At 44.3% G+C, this 24,920-nt stretch overlaps 1 protein-coding gene across 1 annotated transcript; it reads left to right on the top strand.

Moving 5' to 3' along the window:
* Positions 1 to 447: 447 nt before the first annotated feature.
* Positions 448 to 24,920, top strand: LOC106570013 (E3 ubiquitin-protein ligase RNF19B). Its single transcript, XM_045694639.2, has 10 exons — positions 448 to 749; positions 1,483 to 1,607; positions 11,869 to 13,174; positions 18,933 to 19,132; positions 19,529 to 19,673; positions 20,553 to 20,715; positions 21,563 to 21,818; positions 22,003 to 22,192; positions 22,454 to 22,588; positions 22,941 to 24,920. The coding sequence occupies exons 3-10, from the start codon at positions 12,486 to 12,488 to the stop codon at positions 23,350 to 23,352; spliced, it is 2,190 nt and encodes a 729-aa protein (XP_045550595.1). The 5' UTR covers positions 448 to 749; positions 1,483 to 1,607; positions 11,869 to 12,485; the 3' UTR covers positions 23,353 to 24,920.

Below are 24,920 nucleotides of genomic sequence, written 5' to 3'. Positions count from 1 at the left end.
TGCCTTACTTTCTACTAATATAACTCAACTGCAATTACCTCAATGTGAATTGAGTCATGGTTTGTTGCGTATTCTACACAGTTGTTTGCGTTAGCCTGCATAGTGATTTGGCTAACGTTCATACTTGGCAAAGGTGTACTAGGGCTAGAAGTTTTTCAAAGTATTAGACACTGAAAGATGTAATTTGAGGAACGGGATCGAAGTAAATTGCGCGAGCACTCAATCCTATCTGGAAAGTTGGAGGAAATGCAGTAGGCTACATTTACCATATCTAATCGACTGCGCTAAGTGTCTTTATGGTTAGATTTCTGGGAGCTCTACACAAATAATAGTCAGCGAGTTCCAGGCGATGTCATTCCACAGAACCCAAATATTGACGTTTCCCTGGTTATTTCCAAGCACTGTAAATTCATTTTGAGCTTTCGATGGTGACATCACCACGGACGGGTGGGGTTTCCTTGTTCTCGGTTTGTGGCGTCACGGACTGGGGCTTTCCTCCATGAGAAAGCAGAGGCTGCGGAGGTTCTTCTGTTGCTCTTCTAAAACGGGACAGGGCGTGATCTGCACCTATACATACTCCATTTGATATTTTAGGAACAGTGTGTCAGGTCCCGTATAGGAAGCTGAGATGCAATAGCCTAGACGAGGAAGATTTCAACACTCCCAAAGCAAGCGATCACAGCCCATCGCCATTGACGAATGAACATTCACAGCGGATCCCAGAAAACGGTCTCGTACCACCCCTTGAGGTAAGACTAGTCTGCCTTATTGGGCCTTGACACAAAATGCAACATGTTGAAGATATTCCGATTTTTGTGGCTTGGAATGTCATGTCGCTCAGTTGCTTACTTGGTAGGCTACATTATGGGAAGTAACATATATTAACTCTAACGGAAGTGTTACTGTTCGTTACATGGTCAGTTTATATGAACAGCCAATTGTATATATCCCATATTGTTGTGCATGTTCTGACTGCTGCTCATTCTTGAGTAATAAACAATTACAGTGAGTCATGGCTGGTGATAGTGTACTATAGTACATAAGTGTTTGGGTTTGTTTATGTCCACTGAACAAAAATATAAATGCAACATGTAAAGTGTTGGCCCTGTTTCATGAGATGAAATTAAAGATCACAGAAATGTTACATATGCACAAAAAGCGTATTTCTCTCAAATGTTGTGCCCAAATTTGTTTACAGCCCTGTTAGTGAGCATTTCCCCTTTGCCAAGATAATCCATCCACTGACTGGTGTGGCATTTCAAGAAGCCAATTAAAAAGCATGATCATTACACAGGTGCACCTTGTGCTGGGGACAATAACAGGCCGCTCTAAAATGTGCAGTTTTCTCACACAACACAATGTCACAGATGTTTTGAGGGAGTGTGCAATTGACATGCTGACTGCAGGACTGTCCACCAGAGCTGTTGCCAGAGAATTGAATGTTAATTTCTCTAACATATGCCACCTCCAATGTTGTTTTAGAGAATTTGGCAATACGTCCAACCGGCCTCACAACCACAGACCACCTGTAACCACGCCAGCCCAGGACCTCCACATCCGGCTTCTACACCTGCGGGATCGTCTGAGACCAGCCACCCAGTATTTCTGTATGTAATAAACCCCTTTTGTGGGGAAAAACTAATTCTGATTGGCTGGGCTTGGCTCCCTATTGGGTGGGACCATACCAAGCCATGTGCAATCCATAGATTAGGGCCTAATGAATTTATTTCAATTGACTGATTTCCTTATATGAACTGTAACTCACTAAAATCGTTGAAATTGTTGCATTTATATTTTTGTTCAGTATACATGCATGTTTGTACAGTAGTGTCAGGTGAACTACTGCATAGCTCCTCTGAACATTCTTTGACATCTCTATTTCAAAGTGCCTGTTGTCAGATTTCCTCTCATTCTCAATTTTCTCCTCTCTCACCCCCTCACTCTTTCACTCATTCATTCCTGGTACCACCACTCACTCCCCTGTTTGTCCCAAAAGCATTATTGAGGACAGGATATTAATACATTATATATACAAAAGTATGTTGACACTCCTTCAAATGAGTGGATTCGGCTATTTCAGCCACACCTGTTGCTGACAGGTGTATCGAATCGAGCACACCGTCATGCAATCTCCATAGACAAACATTGGCAGTGGAATGGCCTACTGAAGAGCTCAGTGACTTTTAAGGTGGCGCCATCATAGGATGCCACCTTTTCAACAAGTCAATTTGTAAAATTTCTGCCCTGCTAGAGCTGCCCCGGTCAACTGTAAGTGCTGTTATTGTGAAGTGGAAACGTCTAGGAGCAAAAACAGCTCAGCCGCGAAGAGGTAGGCAACACAAGCTCACAGAACGAGACCGCCCAGTGCTGAAGCACGTAGAAAATGTCTGTCGGTTGCAACACTCACTACCGAGTTCCAAACTGCCTCTTGAAGCAAGGTCAGCACAATAACTGTTCTTCAGGAGCTTCATGGAATGGGTTTCCATGGCCGGACAGCCTCACACAAGCCTAAGATCACCATGCTCAATGCCAAGCGTCGGCTGGAGTGGTGTAAAGCTCACCACCATTGGACTTTGGAGCAGTGGAAATGCGTTCTCTGGATTAACGAATCACGCTTCAACATCTGGCAGTCCGACGGACAAATCTGGATTTTTGGCGAATGCCAGGAGAATGTTACCTACCCCAATGCATAGTGCCAACTGTACAGTTTGATGGAGGAGGAATAATGGTCTGGAGCTGTTTTTCATGGTTCGGGCTAGGCCACATTGTTCCAGTAAAGGGAAATATTAATGCTACAGCATACAATGACATTCTAGACAATTCTGTGCTTCCAACTTTGTGGCAACAGTTTGGGGAAGGCCCTTTCCTGTTTCAGCATGACAATTCCCCCGTGCACAAAGCGAGGGCCATACAGAAAGTTTTTGTCGAGATCGGTGTGGAAGAACTTGACAGGCCTGCACAGAGCCCTGACCTCGACCCCATCGAACACCTTTTGGGATGAATTGGAACGCCAACTGCGAGCCAGGCCTAATCGCCCAACATCAGTGTCCAACCTCACTAATGCTCTTGTGGCTGCATGGAAGCAAGTCCCCGCAGCAATGTTCCAACATCTATTGGAAAGCCTTCCCAGAAGAGTGGAGGCTGTTATAGCAGCAAAGGGGGGACCAACTCCATATTAATGCCCATGATTTTACAATGACATTTTCGACAAGCAGGTGTCCACATACTTTTGGCCATGTAGTGTATCATTCCGTTGAGCGAGAAAAGAGGTGACGACATGCAACCCTAAAAGCATGATATCCAGCTGCTTGCTCTAGTTACCATCTGTCCTCAACAACTAATAGAAAAGCAATAGTCACTTCCCCACAACTACAGTTGAAGTCGGAAGTTTACATACACCTTAGCCAAATACATTTCAACTCAGTTTTTCACAATTCCTGACATTTAATCCTAGTAAAAATTCCCTGTCTTAGGTCAGTTAGGATCACCACTTTATTTTAAGAATGTGAAATGTCCGAATAATAGTAGAGAGAATGATTTATTTCCGCTTTTATTTCTTTCATCACATTCCCAGTGGGTCATAAGTTTACATACACTCAATTAGTATTTGGTAGCATTGCCTTTAAATTGTTGAACTTGGGTCAAACGTTTCGGGTAGCCTTCCACAAGCTTCCCATAATAAGTTGGGTGAATTTTGGCCCATTCCTCCTGATAGAGCTGGTGTAACTGAGTCAGGTTTGTAGGCCTCCTTGCTCGCACACGCTTTTTCAGTTCTGCCCACAAATGTTCTATAGGATTGAGGTCAGGGCTTTGTGATGGCCACTCCAATACCTTGACTTTGTTGTCCTTAAGCATGCTTCGGGTCATTGTCCATTTGGAAGACCCATTTGCGACCAAGCTTTAACTTCCTGACTGATGTCTTGAGATGTTGCTTCAATATATCCACATAATTTTCATTCCTCATGATGCCATCTATTTTGTGAAGTGCACCAGATCCTCCTGCAGCAATGCACCCCCACATCATGATGCTGCCACCCCCGTGCTTCACGGTTGGGATGTTGTTCTTCGGCTTGCAAGCCACCCCCTTTTTCCTCCAAATATAACAATGGTCATTATGGCCAAACAGTTCTATTTTTGTTTCATCAGACCAGAAGACATTTCTCCAAAAAGTACGATATTTGTCCCCATGTGCAGTTGCAAACCGTAGTCTGGCTTTTTTATGGCGGTTTTGGAGCAGTGGCTTCTTCCTTGCTGAGCGGCCTTTCAGGTTATGTCGATATAGGACTCGTTTTACTGTGGATATAGATACTTTTGCACCCGTTTCCTCCAGCATCTTCACAAGGTCTTTTGCTGTTGTTCTGGGATTGATTTGCACTTTTTGCACCAAAGTACGTTCATCTCTAGGAGACGGAACGCGTCTCCTTCCTGAGCGGTGAGATGGCTGCGTGGTCCCATGGTGTTTATACTTGCATACTATTGTTTGTACCGATTAGCGTGGTACCTTCAGGTGTTTGGAAATTGCTCCCAAGGATGAACCAGACTTGTTGAGGTCTACAATTTTTTTTCTGATGTCTTGGCTGATTTCTTTTGATTTTCCCATGATGTCAAGCAAAGAGGCACTGAGTTTGAAGGTAGGCCTTGAAATACATCTCTGTCTCCTCTCCACTCACATGCACTGTCCTAACTGACATGTCTCTCCGCCTTCTCCTTCATTCTCTTCCTCCCTCGAACTACCCGTCCCCTCCCTGACTTTCATGCCCACTGGTCAGTTGGTAGACTCTGATCTGTGTTGGTGGATTGGAGCTCAGAGAGCTATGGCTGTGGGGCTGGGTCCTGGGCCTGCACTCTGCCACTGTGACGCCTCCAGGCTTCACATGAAACGTTCAGTTTGCCTCCTGAACGCTCCTCTAATTATTATACCTTGTTAGCTCGGGGATTCAACCTAGAAACCTTTCGGTTACTGGCCCAACGCTCTAACCACTAGGCTCCCTGCCGCCCCATACATGTAAGACTTAAGTGTGTGTGTGTATGCGCGCATGTGTGTTTGTGTTTGACGACGTGTCTGTAATGTGTGTATGACTGGGTGTATAAGTATGTGGGTGCGTGTCATGTGCGTTCGAGTGTTTGGGATGGGGGTATTCCAGGGTATTGCTGTTGCTTTATTTTGTTTGAAAAGGGATGCTTGAATGACTGTCCACTGCAGACAAGCTCATCGCTGCCAGCTTCAGTTCTGAGGTAAATTCAGAGGAATCACAAAGTCTGGTTTCTCTAGGTGCTTCCACAGAATGGCCCACGACTGTCTCTGGCACACTCCTCTTCAAACTCCCACGTCTACCATTACTGATAGTGTTGGAGGGCTCCACAAGGCCTCCAAATGGCCTCCAAACTCTATGAATCAGTAGGTAACTAGATAATGGAGCTTTTAGCTGAACAGAAGGACACGTTTCCTTTTTTAACCCAGTTAGCATGTAATATCATCACATCATGACATGACTCAACTGGCCTGGTGTTTGGAGGCGGCAGCAGCGTTGGCCTGCCCAGCCCTTGTAGCCCGCTACTGAGACATGACGATGCCCTTGTCACAGAGAAAGAGGACCGAGAGGGAGAGCGAGGAAGAACGAGAAGGAACAAGAGGGAGAGCAAGGAGAGGTTGAAAGAAGGGTGTATAACTGTGTCGTAGCCAGAGGGGCAGTTCACTCTGTTACCTCCCTCTATATTAGCTCCTGCCAGGAGATTAAGTGAGAAGGACACACTGAGTTGCATCTGTCTCTCTAGCCTGAGGGGCATCTCACTGCCTCACCCTGGTCACCACCTTTTTTATTACGCCCTTCTGCTCTAATGAACTTAGAACATTAAACCAGTAAATCAGAGTTCACAGAGACCACTTGCTCTACCCAGAGACACAGGCCTCAGTCCTCAGTTACAGCTCAGGGCTTACAGAGGGTTTAGGAAGTATCAAAACCAGCTAATTAGCTTGCCAAACACTCTGTCAGTCTTTGTAAACAAACAACACACCAGCATGAATCGGGTGGTTTGTGTGGCGGTGAGCTTCAATAAATTAGGCCTACTGGAGTACAGTACCACTGTATCAGTACGATACAATGCACCCTTTGATTGTGTTACTTTATCACTGAATATAAAACATTTAAAAAATGTACCTTTATTTAACTAGGCAAGTCAGTTAAGAACAAATTCTTATTTTCAATGACGGCCTAGGAACAGTGGGTTAACTGCCTTGTTCAGGGGCAGAACGACAGATTTTGTACCTTGTCAGCTCGGGGATTCGATCTTGCAGCCTTTTGGTTACTAGTGCCAACGCTCTAACCACTAGGCTACGCTGCCGCCCCAATCAACCATATCCCTGAATAATATGAATAAAACAATTTGGTGAGTAATTTCTTTATTTCTCTTTATTTTTATGAAGCATAATCAAAGTAGCCAAAGTGAAACACTTGAAATATAGCATAACAGTATAATAGGAACGTTCCCAGTCTTCCCTTTTACTTTGGTTGGATGTCCCTGGGAAAAACGAAACCCATGCTTTTATTGTCTTTATTTTGCATAATGTATTTGGCTTGTTAAGTGTATCCCCAACACAGCTCTGCTGCAGCAGCATATCAGCTCTAAGTGACTCAGCAGCTTGTGTAACAGCTATCAGGTATTTCGGTAGCACAGCTACACTACCGTTCAAAAGTTTGGGGTCACTTAGAAATGTCCTTGTTTTTGAAAGAAAAGCACATTTTTTGTCCATTATAATAACATCAAATTGATCAGAAATACAGTGTTGACATTGTTAATGTTGTAAATGACTATTGTAGCTGGAAACAGAAGATTTTTTTATGGAATATCTACATAGGCGTATAGAGGTCCATTATCAGCAACCATCACTCCTGTGTTCCAATGGCACGTTGTGTTAGCTAATCCAAGTTTATCATTTTAAAAGGCTAATTGATCATTAGAAAACCCTTTTGCAATTATGTTAGCACAGCTGAAAACTGTTGTTCTGATTAAAGAAGCAATAAAACTGGCCTTCTTTAGACTAGTTGAGTATCTGGAGCATCAGCATTTGTGGGTTCGATTACAGAATCAAAATGGCCAGAAACAAATAACTTTCTTCTGAAACTCGTCAGTCTATTCTTGTTCTGAGAAATGAAGGCTATTCCATACGAGAAATTGTCAAGATACTGAAGATCTCGTACAACGCTGTGTACTACTCCCTTCACAGAACAGCGCAAACTGGCTCTAACCAGAATAGAAAGAGGAGTGGGAGGCCCCGGTCCACAACTGAGCAAGAGGACAAGTTCATTAGAGTGTCTAGTTTGAGAAACAGACACCTCACAAGTCCTCAAATGGCAGCTTCATTAAATAGTACCCGCAAAACACCAGTCTCAACGTCAACATTGAAGAGGAAAATCCGGGATGCTGGCCTTCTAGGTAGAGTTCCTCTGTCCAGGGTCTGTGTTCTTTTGCTCATCTTAATCTTTTCTTTTCATTGGCCAGTCTGAGATATGGCTTTTTCTTTGCAACTCTGCCTAGAAGGCCAGCATCCCGGAGTCGCCTCTTCACTGTTGACGTTGAGACTGGTGTTTTGCGGGTACTATTTAATAAAGCTTCCAGTTGAGGACTTGTGAGGCGTCTGTTTCTCAAATGTTATTTTAATGGACCAAAAAATGTGCTTTTCTTTCAAAAACAAGGACCTTTCTAAGTGACCCCAAACTTTTGAACGGTGGTGTATATTACGCCTAAATGACTTACAGTAAGTTTGTGTGTGTGAATGTGTGTAGATGTAGGTTCATAGGGCCCCTGGGAAGGATGTAGGATCCTAAAGTGCTCAGACGGTACGGTTTCAGTGTCTTACGCAGATAGAATTGCTTCGACTAGGCCAAACAAACTGAAAGAACAAACTGGCCCCACTTAATGTCCAAAAAGAGCAATGTCTATGTTAAGAGGATGAGAGGCTATGCATACAGTTGACTCACAGTGCAGCAGCAAGGATAACACTATTTGACTTGTCTGAGAGATTCTTAATGCAGAAGACAAGCTAGAGAGCTGCTTAGAGGCAAAAGAAAACAATTTCATTAGTGTAATTGTTCATCACAGTGAGAGATTGTGTGTGTGAGTGAGCAGCAGTCGAGTGGGAGGAAAAGTGAGGGACAAAGAGTGTGCTGATCACAGAATCCAGACCACTGAGTCTTCAGCCTGTTCATGCCCATCTGCCATGCCTCCTCACTCACACCCCTCTCTCTCTATATCACACACAACTTTAGATACTGCACTGAACAAAACTATAAACTCAACATGCAACAATTTCAAAGATTTTACTGAGTTGCAGTTCATATGGAAATCAGTCAATTGAAATAAATTCATTAGGCGCTAATCTATAGATTTCACATGACAGGGAATAGTGCATCTGTTGGTCACAGGTACATTAAGAAAAGGTAGGGGCGTAGATCAGAAAACCAGTCAGTATCTAGGGTGCATCATTTGCCTCATGCAGCATGACACATCGCCTTCACATAGAGTTGATTAGGCTGTTGATTGTGGCCTGTGGAATGTTCCACTCTTCAATGGCTGTGCGAAGTTGCTGGATATTGGCGGGAGCTGGAACACGCTGTCGTACACGTCAATCCAGAGCATCCCAAACATGCTCAATGGGTGACATGTCTGCTGAGTATGCAGGCCATGGAAGATCTGGGACATTTTCAACTTCCAGGAATTGTATACAGATATGGGGTCGTGCATTATAATTCTGAAACGTGAGGTGATGGCGGCGGATGAATGGCGCGACAATAAGCTTCAGGATCTCGTCGCGGTATCTATGTGTTTTCAAATGGCCATTTATAAAATGCAATTGTGTTCGTTGTCCGTAGCTTATGCCTGCCCATCCCATAACCCCACTGCCACCATGGGGCACTCTGTTGACAACATTGACATCAACAAACAGCTCGCCCACATGACGCCGTACACGCTGTGTGCCATCTGTTGAAACCAGGATTCATCCGTGAAGAGCACACTTCTCCAGTGTGCCAGTGGTCATCGAAGGTGAGCGTTTGCCCGCTGATGACCTTCCCTGAGACGGTTTCTGACAGTTTGTGCAGAAATTCTTCGGTTGTACTTAACCCACAGTTTCATCAGCTGTCCGGATGGCTGGTCTCAGACGATCCCACAGGTGAAGAAACGGGATGTGGAGGTCCTGGGCTGGCGTGGTTACACGTACCAATAGTATTTCAATCAATCATGGCTAGCTATATACAGTATCTATGTTAGCCCTTTTCCCATATACCCTTCTGTCAACAAGGGCTGAAGTCGAATGTTTTATGAGTCAGTACACATACTGGCTGCTCCTCTCTCTGTGTCTGTCTCAGCCTCCTGCACTCAGAGGCTACGACTGGAATCAGAATCATATTTGCCTTGTCATAGACCTGTAGTCCAGAGGCCAGGCATACTGTAGGAGGAGAAAATCAGGCCAGGACTCTGTTATGACTCAGTGTGTGTGTTTGTGTGCTTAGAAGGTGGGTGTGCTACCTTAGACAGTGGCACAGATTCTGAATATCAACCCTCATAACTCTCATTCTCTCATCCTTTCCCCTTATCTTAGCATAACATTATCTGCATACAAACACACTCTCACCTATAACACTGTATAAATACACACATACATTAAGCAGTACTGTAATTACCAATGTCTACATTATCTATAAATTACAAGAGTACATGTGTGTGTGTGTGTGTGTGTGTGTGTGTGTGTGTGTGTGTGTGTGTGTGTGTGTGTGTGTGTGTGTGTGTGTGTGTGTGTGTGTGTGTGTGTGTGTGTGTATGTAAGTGTGTGTGTATGTAAGTGTGTGTGTATGTAAGTGTGTGTACGTAAGTGTGTACGTAAGTGCCAGAGTCACTGAGTGGGTCGCTGTTTGCTCGGCTCATAGTGAGCATCGGCATGGCAACCGCAGTAGCAGCCCAGTGTGAAGTGGAGAGCAGCTCGAGACTGTGTGTGAGAGAGAGGGTTTCATATTGACGGAGCGAGACAAAAGAGAAGAGCAGATGAGAGAAAGAACGAGAAGGAATGATAGAGGTTAAATAATATAGAAGGTAATTGGACTGATGAATATGTTTGCTTCCCCTTCAAGATACATTATGTCATTATCATTAGTAAGTTCACAAAAATAGTATTCCGCTTTCCAAAGGGCTGTATCTTATGAGTAAGTGTGAGTCAATGAGCATGTTTTTATCAGTGATCATGCTAGCTGTGCATGTGCCTAGTGTACAGTGCATTCGGAAAGTATTCAGACCCCTTGACTTGTTCCACATTTTGTTACGTTACAGCCTTATTCTAAAATGGATTAAATCATTTTTTCCCCCTCATCAATCTACACACAATACCCCATAAAAAAAGGCAATATCACATTTACATAAGTATTCAGACTCTTTACTCAGTACTTTGTTGAAGCACTTTTGGCAGCGATTACAGCCTTGAGTCTTCTTGGGAATGATGCTACAAGCTTGGCACACCTGTATTTGGGGAGTTTCTCCCATTCTTCTCTACAGATCCTCCCAAGCTCTGTCAGGTTGGATGGGGAGCGTCGCTGCACAGATATTTTCAGGTCTCTCCAGAGATGTTCGATCGGGTTCAAGTCCGGGCTCTGGCTGAGCCTCTCAAGGACATTCACACTTCTCCCGAAGCCACTCCTGCATTGTCTTGGCTGTGTTTTTAGGGTTGTTGTCTTGTTGGAAGGTGAACCTTCGCCCCAGTCTGAGGTCCTGAGCGCCTCTGGAGCAGGTTTTCATCAAAGATCTCTCTGTACTTTGCTCCGTTCATTGTTCCCTTAATCCTGACTAGTCTCCAAGTCCCTGCCGCTGAATAACATCCCCACAGCATGATGCTGCCACCACCATGCTTCACCGTAGGGATGGTCCCTGGATCCACCAGACGTGATGCTTGGCATTCAGGCTATAGAGCTCAATCTTGGTTTGATCAGACCAGTGAATCTTGTTTCTCACGGTCTGAGAGTCTTTTAGGTGCCTTTTGGCAAACTCCAAGCAGGCTAGCATGTACCTATTAATGAGGAGTGGTGGAGTGCTGCAGAGATGTTTGTCCTTCTGGAAGGTTCTCCCTTCTCCACAGAGGATCTCTGGAGGTCTGTTAGAGTGACCATCTGGTTCTTGGTCACCTCCCTGACCAAGGCCCTTCTCCCCCGACTGCTCAGTTTGGCCGCCAGGCATCCATCTCTAGGAAGAATCTTGGTGGTTCCAAACTTCTTCCATTTAAGAATGATGGAGGCCATTGTGTTCTTGGGGACCTTCAATGCTACGGACAATTCCTTCGACCTCATGACTTGGTTTTTGGTCCACTGTGGGACCTTATATAGACAGGTGTGTGCCTTTCCAAATCATGTCCAATCAATTGAGTTTATCACAGGTGGACTCCAATCAAGTTGTAGAAACACCTCTTGGATGACCAATTGAAACAGGATGCACCCGAGCTCAGTCTCATAGCAAAGGGTCTGAATACTTATGTAAATTAGGCATTTCTGTTTTTTATTTTTAATACATTTGCAAAAATGTCTAAAAACCTTTTTTTTGCATTGTCATTATGGGGTATTGTGTGTTGATTCATGAGGGGAACAAAGTCATTTTAATAAATTTTACAATAAGGCTATAACATAACAAACTGTGTAAAAAGTCAAGGGGTCTGAATACTTTCCGAATGCACTGTATTTCATTTCTTCTTCCTGGCTATCTGCACCAAGAGTTCATTGTGAAGTCGAAAAAGCGAGAGAGAGAACGAGCTAGGAGGGAGAGGTGTGTCATATTGAGCATGCTCCCTGTGCTCTTTGCACTGCTAACTTCCTGTTATCTTCTTCCTCCTCACAGACAGTTGATTGAGAGTGTAAGAGACACACACAGAAGAGAAGAGGAGAAGAAAAAGAGAGAATAAAGGACTAGAGAAGAAAATCTGACCGGAGCAACCACAAAGAAGGATTTAAGAAAATTTGAATAACCTCCAAGAAGTTGTTCTTTAAATTCTATAACGTTCCTATCATGTTTTTTTTCCTCGTTTGAATTGAGAAACATTTACTGAGAAGGGACATTGACGTTTCTTGTTGTAGTCATTCTCCTCTTTGTGGTTTACAGTAACAGTTTACTGTCAGTTTGGACCCCCATGTTTGTTTGGACGAAAGCACACCTGTTACTTTTCTCACATTCTTGATTTGGAGCAACGGAGTGTGAGACGTGTGAACGCCAGTGGGAGGAAGGGGACTTTGTTTCTTTCACTTTTGTCTTCTCGTTTATAGTTCCATTTGTGGGTTCCATTGTTTCTTGTCAGAGGAAGGGAAAAGGGTTTCCAACTGGGTATCAGTGACATTCCATTCTGGTTTCACCCAAGGACAAGTACCCTCTTGTGTGTGTGTGAGGAAAGCTTCCTCACAGTGATATAAGACTATAAGAGCGGAAAAGGAAAGAAGCTTCCGTGTGTCACTTCTGGGAAAATGGGATCGGAAAAGGACTCGGAATCCCCCCACTCCTCGGTGAGCGGCATTCCCAACCCCAAATGCCGGGCACCGGGAAAACGCCACGGACGCATCTCCTTCCACAGCCTTTTCCACAGCAAACGGGGTTCCCGGAGCGCCAATGTAGGGGCGGCCACACCTTTATCCCAGCTCCACAACCAAAACCATCAACAACAGCAACTCACCCCCCTTGTCCCCCCCGTAGTCCCTTCTACCCCCACACCTAACCCAGCCCCCACCACCACCACGGACGCCCCCCAGGACCCAGCCAACTCCCCCACCTCCACCCAAACAGAGCCCCTCTCTTCCAGTCGGCTCTCCCTGGGTCCGCCCCAGTCCTCCAGCTCCACCACCACCAGCGCCTCTCCTCCAGCAGACTTCCTGGAGTGCCCCCTGTGCCTGGTGCCCCAGCCCCCAGAACAGCTCCCTGAGCTGCTGGGCTGCAGCCACCGCTCCTGCCTGTGCTGCCTGCGCCAGTACCTGCGCATCGAGATCACCGAGAGCCGCGTCCACCTCAGCTGCCCCGAGTGCTCGGAGCGACTGGCGCCTCATCAGGTGGCGGATATTTTGGACGACGTAGGTCTGCTGGAGAAGTATGAGGAGTTCCTGCTGCGACGCTGCCTGGCCTCCGACCCAGACTGCCGCTGGTGTCCCGCGCCCGACTGCGGGTAAGAGTTAACTTCCGTTGTTGCCTGGCCTTAACCTTAATCGTAACCTGAGTGTGAACCTGAACCTTAACCTTAAGTCTATAGAGTCATCACTGTCTAGCCGTGGTAGAAGGGGCAGAAGTACCTTAAAGCGCTTTCTGACCACAAATGTGATTTTAACACCTGAACTTAACCCTTACCTTTACCAGACCCCTACCATTAACCCAAACTATAACTTTTTTTTAAGCAGATTCATGCTTTCAAAGCAGTGTTCTGTCAGTTATCCGAAGTCTGAGGATGTTTGTTGTGAACTGGAATGACCAGCATTATTACAAGCTTTAGAGGTGACAAAAGTGAGAGGAAAGATTTATAGCCTAGAATTCTCTAAGTAGGTTAGAATGTTGCAGACTATTATGTGGTTACAAGGGGAATGACAATGCTCGGTGGCTGATCGTGTAATGTGATAAGGGGAAATTTCTGATAAACTGGTACGAGCCTATTTTGTGTGTGTGTGTGTGCGGCACGCAAGTGTTTATGTGTGTGTGTATGTATGTCTGTGTTTGTGTGTAGGTGACACACACATGCATGTGTATGTGGGAGGGAAAGCACAGATTATCTGTACTGGTTATATTCAAAGGAAACATGCCAGTTTGGTAATGTGAATCCTGTCAGACAGAGGGGAAGGACCAAGACAGTGGGCTGGACTATAGATTACCTACATTCTAAAAAGACCAGAATGACTCACTACACAACTATTCCTTCTCTACAGCCCTACCATGGAAAGGTCTAGTGTGGTTTGGGCTAACGGGAGTGGAGCTTTTCAAAGGGGTACTCTCTCTCTCTCTGTGTGTGTGTGTGTGTGTGTGTGTGTGTGTGTGTGTGTGTGTGTGTGTGTGTGTGTGTGTGTGTGTGTGTGTGTGTGTGTGTGTGTGTGTGTGTGTGTGTGTGTGTGTGTGTGTGTGTGTGTGGTGTGTGTGTGTGTGTGTGTGTGTGTGTGTCATAATGGTACTACATTGTCGTAGGTAAGGAATACGTGGCCTTGGTTACAGTAAAGTGGCCTGGATTGTCTCTGGCTGTGGAGTCTCGGGGACCTCTGTCTAAATCGCTCTTTCTTTATTTGTCTTCCACTTTCTTTCTCTCTTTAAAAAAAAATATGTTTATCATAGTCACAAACCCCAGACTCCTTAACTCTGTCTCACTTGAATGATCACACACACACAAACACTCATGCACACCAGAGTTTGCTCAATTTAGAATTTCTGGAATTGACTCCCATTCAGGCTGTAATACAACAAAATGTGGAATAAATCAAGGGTATGAATACTTTCTGGAGGCACTGGAGAATAGATTAGGCATTTTAATTTCACTGAATTTAATTATATTTCCTTTCGAATTAGAATTCTGTATCCTGTTTACTACTTCAATTCAAATGTAATAATTTTATTGGAATTTACGAGGCATTCTCAATTCCATTCTGGATTGAGCCCAACCCTGACTGACTGACTGACTGACTGACTGACTGACTGACTGACTGACTGACACACACACACACACACACACACACACACACACACACACACACACACACACACACACACACACACACACACACACACACACACACACACACACACACACACACACACACACACACACACACACACACACAACACAACACAACACAACACAACACAACACAACACAACACAACACAACACAACACAACACAACACAACACAACACAACACAACACAACACAACACAACACAACACAACACAACACAACACACTCTATTATTCTTGTGAAGGTTTTAACTCTTGAGCTTCATTGTCCTTTAGTCTCATTGGTCAGTTCCCTCTCCATTCCCCAATCAGACCTCACTGACTGACAGGGGGAGACAACCAATCAGAGCAGCGATAGGTCTATGGTCGCTCTGCAGGCTGTCAGTTGCTATGGTGACTAGTGATGCGGCATAGAGGTAGCCAGTGTTGCCAGGGGTAACGGAGAGGTTGGGATTTATTTAAAGTGATCATTGCTACCCACCACTGCGACCTGTACACTCTCGTCGGTTGGCCCGCGCTACATATTCATCGCCAAACTCACTGGCTCCAGGTCATCTATAAGTCTTTGCTAGGTAAAGCCCCGCCTTATCTCAGCTCACTGGTCACCGTAGCAACACCCACCCGTAACATGCGCTCCAGTAGGTATATCTCACTGGTCATCTCCAAAGCCAACACCTCCTTTGGCTGCCTTTCCTTCCAGTTCTCTGCTGCCAATGACTGGAACGAATTGCAAATATCACTGAAGCTGGAGACTTATATCTCCCTCACTAACTTTAAGCATCGGCTGTCAGAGCAGCGTACCGATCACTGCATCTGTACATAGCCCACCTGTAAATAGCCCACCCAACTACCTCATCCACATATTATTATTTTTTTGCTCTTTTGCACCCCAGTATCTCTACTTGCACATCATCACCTGCACATCTATCACTCCATTGGTAATGTTAAATTGTAATTATTTCACCACTATGGCCTATTTATTGCCTTACCTCCCTAATCTTACTACATTTGCACACACTGTATATAGACTTTTCTATTGTGTTATTGACTGTACGTTTGTTTATTCCATTTGTAACTCTGTGTTGTTGTTTTTGTAGCACTGCTTTGCTTTATCTTGGCCAGGTCGCAGTTGTAAATGAGAACTTGTTCTCAACTGGCCTACCTGGTTAAATAAAGGTGAAATAAAAAAAGAAATGACACACTCACAGGACTGAGTGTGTGTGTGTACAGAGTCACAGACAGTGTACTACATTTGTACTGTAATGATAGCCTAGTTGAAAACAAAGCAGTGTCTCACCAGTGTCTTAAAAGCAATGACAGCTTGTGCTATTCTTAGACGTGGCTGTCAGAGTGCATTTGTTCCAAACCTGTAGCTTGTCAGCATTGGACTCCTCAGATTCCCACTGCTCAAAGCCGTGATGTCAGTCATGATCGTGCTCCAACGCAGCAGAACCGACCAATCAAATCACATTTTATTGGTCACATACACATATTTAGCAGATGTTATCGCGGGTGTAGCAAAATGCAGCGTTGACATGGAATGTTCCTACAGGGAAAAGGCTTCCTTGGCAACTTGTGTCTCTGCTCTGTTGGAACAAGTCACTGAGCTCAGGCTTGAAGACATGTTGCCAGTTTGAACAAACAAACAAAGTAATTGGGAAAGAAACCAGCGCAAACTGGATTTAATGTGCTGCTAAGATCTGTGTTAAAGGGGAAAAAAACCATAGTGGTGTAAACATTTCCCCTAGTTTGAGGTTTTGAAAGAGACAGAATAGGATTTTAACAGTTTTGGTATTTGACGTCTGGTTTGCCTGTGTAGCGGAACACTGGAGGCCTTGAAGAGAGTGGTGGTCAATAAGACTGAGTGCTCATCTTGAATATCAGGACCTACAGTTGAAGTTGGAAGTTTACATACACCATACAACTACATTTCAACTCAGTTTTTCACAATTACTGACATTTAATCCTAGTAAAAATTCCCTGTCTTAGGTCAGTTAGGATCACCACTTTATTTTAAGAATGTGAAATGTCAGAATAATAGTAGAGAATGATTTCTTTCAGCTTTTATTTCTTTCATCACATTCTCAGTGGGTCAGAAGTTTACATACACTCAATTAGTATTTGGTAGCATTGCCTTTAAATTGTTTAACTTGGGTCAAACGTTTCGGGTAGCCTTCCACAAGCTTCCCACAATAAGTTGGGTGAATTTTGGCCCATTCCTCCTGGCAGAGCTGGTGTAATTGAGTCAGGTTTGTAGGCCTCCTTGCTCGCACACGCTTTTTCAGTTCTGCCCACAAATGTTCTATAGGATTGAGGTCTTTGTGATGGCCACTCCAATACCTTGACTTTGTTGTCCTTAAGCCATTTTGCCACAACTTTGGAAGTACGCTTGGGGTCATTGTCCATTTGGAAGACCCATTTGCGACCAAGCTTCAACTTCCTGACTGATGTCTTGAGATGTTGCTTCAGTATATCCACATAATTTTCATTCCTCATGATGCCATATATTTTGTGAAGTGCACCAGTCCCTATTGCAGCAAAGCACCCCCACAACATGATGCTGCCACCCCCGTGCTTCACGCTGGGATGGTGTTCTTCGGCTTGCAAGCCTCCCCCTTTTTCCTCCAAACATAACAATGGTCATTATGGCCAAACAGTTCTATTTTTGTTTCATCAGATCAGAGGACATTTCTCCAAAAAGTACGATATTTGTCCCCATGTGCAGTTGCAAACCGTAGTCTGGCTTTTTTATGGCGGTTTTGGAGCAGTGGCTTTTTCCTTGCTGAGCAGCCTTTCAGGTTATGTCGATATAGGACTCGTTTTACTGTGGATATAGATACTTTTGTACCTGTTTCCTCCAGCATCTTCACAAGATCCTTTGCTGTTGTTCTGGGATTGATTTGCACTTTTCGCACCAAAGTACGTTCATCTCTAGGAGACAGAACGCGTCTCCTTCCTGAGCGGTATGACGGCTGTGTGGTCCCATGGTGTTTATACTTGCGTACTATTGTTTGTACAGATGAACGAGGTACCTTCAGGCATTTGCTCCCAAGGATGAACCAGACTTGTGGAGGTTTACACATTTTTTTTCTGAGGTCTTGGCTGATTTCTTTTGATTTTCCCATGATGTCAAGCAAAGAGGCACTGAGTTTGAAGGCAGGCCTTGAAATACATCCACGGGTACACCTCCAATTGACTCAAATGATGTCAATTAGCCTATCAGAAGCTTCTAAATGACATCATTTTCTGGAATTTTCCAAGCTGTTTAAATTCACAGTCAACTTAGTGTATGTAAACTTCTGACCCACTGGAATTGTGATACAGTGATTTATAAGTGAAATAATCTGTCTGTAAACAATTGTTGGAAAAATTAGATGTCCTAACCGACTTGCCAAAACTATAGTTTGTTAACAAGAAATGTGTGGAGTGGTTGAAAAACGAGTTTTAATGACTCCAACCTAAGTGTATGTAAACTCCTGACTTCAACTGTACATTCAAAGCAATAGTTGTGTGACGGGTCATATGTCATTTTTAGCATTGTTTTCTGATGAGAAAGAGAGTAACTTTCTAATTAGATTAAGTTTTGCTCAGTCTTTGAGCACTGTCACTTACAAATAGTGTTATATGAGATGAAATACCATTTCATCTTTACATACAGTACTTGATGATCTTGTTACATCCGAGATAAGATAAGAACCCTGCCTCCCCTCTTATGGTGAGGTGACAGCCTATTTACTGTATTGAGAAATGTGTGTGTGGTGTCATGGAACTCTGCAATTATGATAATATGCTATGAAGATTAGCTCTTGGTCTTTCTCCCCTCGTGCCCTTCATTGAGGCTACTCCAGACAGCCTGAAATCATATTTTTCCTATTTCTCCTTCCTCTCGTATCCTTTTTTCTAACTCTCTCTCTCCACGGCTCAGTTAATTGTGAACATTTGTCTGGCTACAGTGTATTTAATTTGAACCTTAACCGCTTGATAGTTTCCTTAACTCACAATTTCCTCCAAGGCTGTTGTGTCTCCTCCACTGACTCAGTATCTCTCTCTGTCTCCCTTCTCTCTCTCTCTCTCTCTCTCTCTCTCTCTCTCTCTCTCTCTCTCTCTCTCTCTCCAGTGATGTCTTTTTCACTTTGCCATTGATTTCACATGAGCCAATATGTGCCTATAAAGGTTTTCTGAAAATCAAACGTCTTCCTCTTTCTCCCGCTGACAGGTTCGCTGTGATCGCTTCGGGCTGTGCCAGCTGCCCCAGGCTGGTGTGTTGTAGAGAGGGCTGCTTGGCTGAGTTCTGTTACCACTGCAAGCAGGCGTGGCACCCCAACCAGACCTGTGACTCGGCCCGCCAGCAGAGGGCACTCTCCTTGCACATGCACAGCAACCACTCACCCAGCTACGTGCAGGAGCACGGGCACGGTACTTTGATTACTCTTCATGCCGTTATTATTATGTGTGTATATTGGTCTCCCTCTTCTTATAAAGCAATTTTCAGACCTCCTTTCATGTTCCAAATGTCTCGGTGGACAGAACAGTAAGTCAGTTTGAATGAACCTTTATCACAACCTCATATGTCTCAGCCCGTCTCTTACACTAGCTGTTGGCAGTCAAAAATAACTATATCGTCACACAATGTCTCCAAACCAATCCTCCTCTGTCTCTGGTTAAAGTAGAAGTACCTTTTAGGCACAGATCTAGAATCAGCTTACCCTCCCCATAACATAACGGCAAGCCATAAAACTGACCTCAGATCAACGTTGTCTTGAATCCTACTCCCACTAAGCAACCTACCCACTCTCTATCTCTTGTCTCTAGCTGACGACATCAAGCCCTGCCCACGATGTGGCGCCTACATAATCAAGATGAACGACGGCAGCTGTAACCACATGACCTGTGCCGTGTGTGGCTGTGAGTTCTGCTGGCTCTGCATGAAGGAGATCTCTGACCTGCACTACCTCAGGTAACTCTCAAGACTATGGCAGTTCACGTCAACACAGATTTATGTATTGGACTAGTAGATGACTTTCCATGTGCCAAACATCCGTATAGGTCTACCCACCCTTAGCAGAGTTGCCAAAAACCGGATGCATCCGGTTTTCAGGGATACAGATCATTCAACCTGGCGTCCTTTTCCGCTGAAAACCGGATGTGGGAACTCCGCTCAGCCTGCATGATGACATCCACCCAATTTGAAAGTATGATTGTAATTACTGGGGTTAGACTGGTACTTTTTTTAAAAATCCTTCAGAATTGATTTTAAATAAGAAATACCTACACATTTTATGGAATGAATTAAGATTAAAAAAAACATATACTGACGCAAAACATAACTGAACGAAAGGCTTTATTGTTTTGATAAGAAGACACCAAATATATTCCTACATTAAAATGACAAAACGTTTCCACAGATTCCGTCTAACACGTCTTACATCATATGTGCAATACTGTAAAAGTGGATAACAGGCAGTGGTGCGCATCTCACTCCCGTGTGACAATTAGCAGAGGGCTCTGAATTCATAATGACACAACCTTCCATCACCTCCACTCCTCTGTTGCTGTGGGGATTGTTTTTCCTGAACACGGGCCCAGAACTAATCACTTTTCTGTCTACCTCCCTTGCTCTTCACCATATTCCTCCCCCTTTCTTTTTATATCTGTTTCCCCTTCATTACAATTTTTTCTTTATTTTCTCAATTCACAATCTCCTCCTCCCCCCCTCTCTCTCGCGCTCTCTCTATTTTCGACACGTTCCATTCTTTCCCCTTTTCCTTGGGTTCTCTCTCCCCTCTCTCTCCCTCCGTATCCCTTCATCAATCCCTCTCTTTCTTCTGCCTCTCAGTCCATCAGGGTGTACGTTCTGGGGAAAGAAGCCGTGGACTCGTAAGAAGAAGATCCTGTGGCAGCTGGGCACTCTGATCGGAGCCCCGGTGGGCATCACCCTAATCGCTGGTATCGCTGTGCCTGCCATGGTTATTGGCATCCCCGTCTATGCGGGGCGCAAGGTATGCAAAAACACTGGCAGATGGGCAACCCCTTACTGAAATCCCCGTTCATTTGGCCTACACTCAGTCATTTAGCAGAGGATCTTATTTGGAGTGGCTTACTAAGACATTAAAAGGAAAAGAATGAAAATATTTACTTTTCATGATATTTAACAGAAAAGCTATTAATTGTAGAAATGATATGTGGCAGTGCTGGTCTTAGAAATGGAGTTAGTTTCAATATGATGATGTTCACTTTCGTGGTGGCACTTTCATTTCCTGCGTGTATTTCAGCAATCGAGAAATACAATTCCTGAAATAGATATGGTTTCAAACCATAAGATCTTCTTTAGTTTTCGGGACGATGCTACAACTGTTCTTCGGAAACGACATCATTTTGAAACAATTTAGTCTCGATAGAATTGTAGAATGGCCTATTTTAAAGGATATCTCTTTACCGCATCCTGGTGGCAATACAGTATAACTGCGAGCTTGAACCTAAGCCTATTTGAATGCTGTAAAATAGCCCACCCACACACCCTGTATTGTTCCAGGCCCCTAAGCCTTCCCAGCTGTAGAAATACCTGTCAGAGTATTACAAGTTGTACTCAGCCAACTGCCTCACCCAATCACAACCAGAGATGTAAAGCCGTAATAGGTGTAGTTAAAGGAGCTCTGATGGTGGTACTAATACACTAATATAAGCATGTGAATAAAGAAAGAAATCCCCTCACATGACCTACTTCCTACTTCTCCCAAGTGCTTTATAATATTAATCAAACCTTAACCACAATACAGACGTTTCAGCTGCAATAGCCTTTATTGCTATTCACCTTCACTACTATCTATCTTTTTATTTTTGTGATAGATTCACGCCCATTATGCGGGGAAGAAGAGCAATCGCCACAGGAGGAACCTGGCCATCACGGGAGGAGTGGCCCTGTCAATCATCACAGCTCCTGTGATCGCAGCCGTCAGTGTGGGTATTGGCGTGCCCATCATGTTGGCGTACGTCTATGGAGTCGTGCCCATCTCTCTGTGCCGCGGAGGAGGCTGTGGCGTCAGCCGAGGAAAGGGGCGTGGCATGCGGATAGACTTTGACGAGGACGACGGCCCAATCACAGGTGAGCAAGACTTAAAGAGCTATCATTTTTGCCTTAATAGACCTAATACTGTAAAATACAATGACACTAACCTACATGTATGTCTCTCTTTTATGTTACAAACATAATTGAACTGCAAGTTAATTTAGACAAGAAATATATATCATCATTCATGAAATAAAAATATGAAATAATTGTCCCCTAGTGGCTGATGCGTGGCGGGCCCTCAAGTCCCCCAGCTTGGGTGAGAGCAGCCTGGAGGGGGCAGCCAGCGGCCTTAGCACCACCTCCCCCAGTGAGGGCCTCTCTGTGGCCCCCGGGGTCCTGGGAGACAACCCCCACTTCAACACTCTGGCCGGGGGCGCCCTTGGAGCCAGGACTGGCAAATTCAACAGGTATGGAGGGGAGCCCAGCAGGGAAGAGAACCTTTTCTGTACTTCTTATGGAGGGGAATGTTGTGCATTGTAAGCAGAGACACAGTATAAATAGGGGCCAAGTAAGCCTTAAACAAACTAAGTTTTTGTTGTCCGTTTAAGAATTAGACCCGCTGCTGTGAATGTTTTTGCTGAGTAAATGTAATGTGGCATATGTTGAACGCTGTAATAACTGTTGTTGGTATAACCATGTAATAATAACCATGTTTTGTGTTGTTCCAGGTTGGAGCTCCAGGGAGGGGAGCTGGGGAAGGACGGTGCCCAGAGAGAGACAGGTAGTCTGGGAGCGGGTAGTGACTGTGCCAGCACCCGGGGCATGGCAGGCTCCATTATCTCCTCCTACACACTCCCTGACAGGTGAGTGTCACAATATCCCTCTCTCTTACACACACACGATTTTGAGAAAATCTACTCCTCCTCCATGATTTGACATCTAGTCTCATTTTGTTTCTGTCGGTCTCATGTTGTTGTTGTCTCTGATGCAACAGCTCAATTTCCTCAAATCTCTCTTGCGTCTGACTTGTCTTTAGTTTATGTGGTATGCAGGCAGCACTTAGTGGTTCAAAAATATTTATTTTAGCCATTGATTTAGTTCCCGACAGATATTTTCAAATCAATTTTGAGTTAAACTTATAATGGTAGGCAAGGTGACACTGGATACAGCAGATGATATGCTGACTAGTAAATCTAAACGTCTTTGTTCTCCTAGGGACTATACTAACCTGGAGATCCAGGTGGACATCGAGACCAAACCCAGCCACCTCTGCCTGACCAGTGAGGAAGACCTAAACACGCCCCCTGCTGCTATGGCAGGGGAGGAGCCTCAGGACTGCAGCTCCAGAAGGGGAGGGGGTCTGTTTGGCTCAGCACTAGGCCTGTCGCCAGGGGCTTCGCTCAGGGAGGGGCTTCGCGATGTCACTCTGGCCCAGCCCGAGAGCATCCGTAGCGACCTGGAGATGTCCGACACCCAATCGGACGACATCGCTGAGCTGACGTCAGACGACTGTGACTCGCCTCATCCCAAGAGCTGCCGGCCCCCTCAACCCCAGGCCACCTGCAGACCCCTTCACACCTCCGACAGACTGCGCTGTCCCCCGGATAATGTCATTCTCTATGTTTAAGAGTCCAACTGATGGAGAGCTCTCAGAGATTCCACAACCCCCACCCAAAATGTTTTTTCTTTTGCTGCTTTTTTGTTAACAAAACGTCTTACCTGCAAACAACACCCGTCTACATGTGTCTGTCTTTCTCTCAACATCTTGATCTCCTTGCAGAGAATTGGCAGGGTTCTACCTCTGAGATTTCTCTGTTTACTTCTTGGTGCAAAAATGCCTTGGCTACTTGAGCGACAAAAAAAAGCTAAACAAGAGGTACACATTTTCCACAAGAAATACTGCAAAAAAAAAAAGAGGAAACAAGGTGAAAGGTCACCAAGCACACTAACGAGTCAAGGATTGTGGGGAATGGGGTTTGTACTATGGAAGAGGATGTTTTTAGGGATGTTTGAGTGTGGCATTTGTACTGGACTTTGTTGGCTTAATTTCCTCCTTTTTTTTGTTAGAACTGAATGATATTGAATGATTTAGAAGTAGTTTTATTTGCTGTGTGCATGATTCTCCGTGAACTGAGTTTTCTATGGCTGTGTAGGCCTTCAAGTGTAGTATGTACCCGTTACACTGGTGGAGTTTACAGTAGTTTGTTCAGAGACGTGACTTTTAGAGGCGATCTGCACTTGAATCTCACCTGCACAGAGAAGAACAATGTAGGGGTTAACGAGAGTCAATGTTGTGGAAGATAGACAAGTACTTAACCAGCAGACAGTTCCACTTGAATGACTGACTGCCTGCCTTACAGACAGTGATGACACTCACTGACGAACACACTGGCTTTCTGACATGCTAGCTGTCTGACCCACTCTAGTTATGTGTGTGCGTTCTACACGAAGACTATAAAGACAAAATATACATTTTCAGTAGAAAACAATAGTAGAATGAATGGATGGACTTCTTGTGATTGTATTTGTTTGTCCCACTATCGAGTGAATTTATGAATGAGCACTTGTGCACTTTATCTAAATATTAATTTTATTTTTTTGCTCTTTGTTGTCATCAGTTACTGTCTTTGAGTTTTCTTCCGTCACGTACTTGTAAAATCATAACCAAATGTTGATTATCAGAAACCTTTTTACAGTGTAACAACATTTTGCAGACCCATTTTTATTTCTTCTAGAATAATTACTAGAGCTTGTTTTTGCTGTTTACCAACCATGTGTTTGAGTTGTTTAAGATATCCCCATTTACTATAGACATCATGAAATCTCTATATGGGAACATTGTTTCATTTCAAATAAGCTTTATGCGGTCAGATCATACTATTGAGCAGTGCTTGGTATGGTCTGTTGATGTTATTCAGTTGTCGCTTATTTCTGCCTATGAGAAACCACATGAATGTACCACGGATTGAAACAGGAACTTCCTAAATATGAAAGGAGGATTTACCCTTAAGAACACAGTACATGTGGGTAAAATAGTTATAAATATATGAATAGCAATATAAAAGTGTTGTATATAAATGTGTAGTATCTCCTGCCACTGTTTTGGAAGCCCCTTTCTGGGGCCAAACACACAGGACTGTGAAAGAGGTTGTGGACTTTGATTTGGAAAATAAACAAATGTTTCTGTTGCGACAA

The sequence above is a fragment of the Salmo salar genome, chromosome 14 (genome assembly GCF_965601325.2).
Source record: "Salmo salar chromosome 14, fSalSal1, whole genome shotgun sequence".
In the NCBI taxonomy this organism is placed as follows: Eukaryota; Metazoa; Chordata; class Actinopteri; order Salmoniformes; family Salmonidae; genus Salmo; species Salmo salar.
Note: the sequence above shows the minus strand (reverse complement) of the source record. Positions and strands in the feature narration are given on the sequence as shown.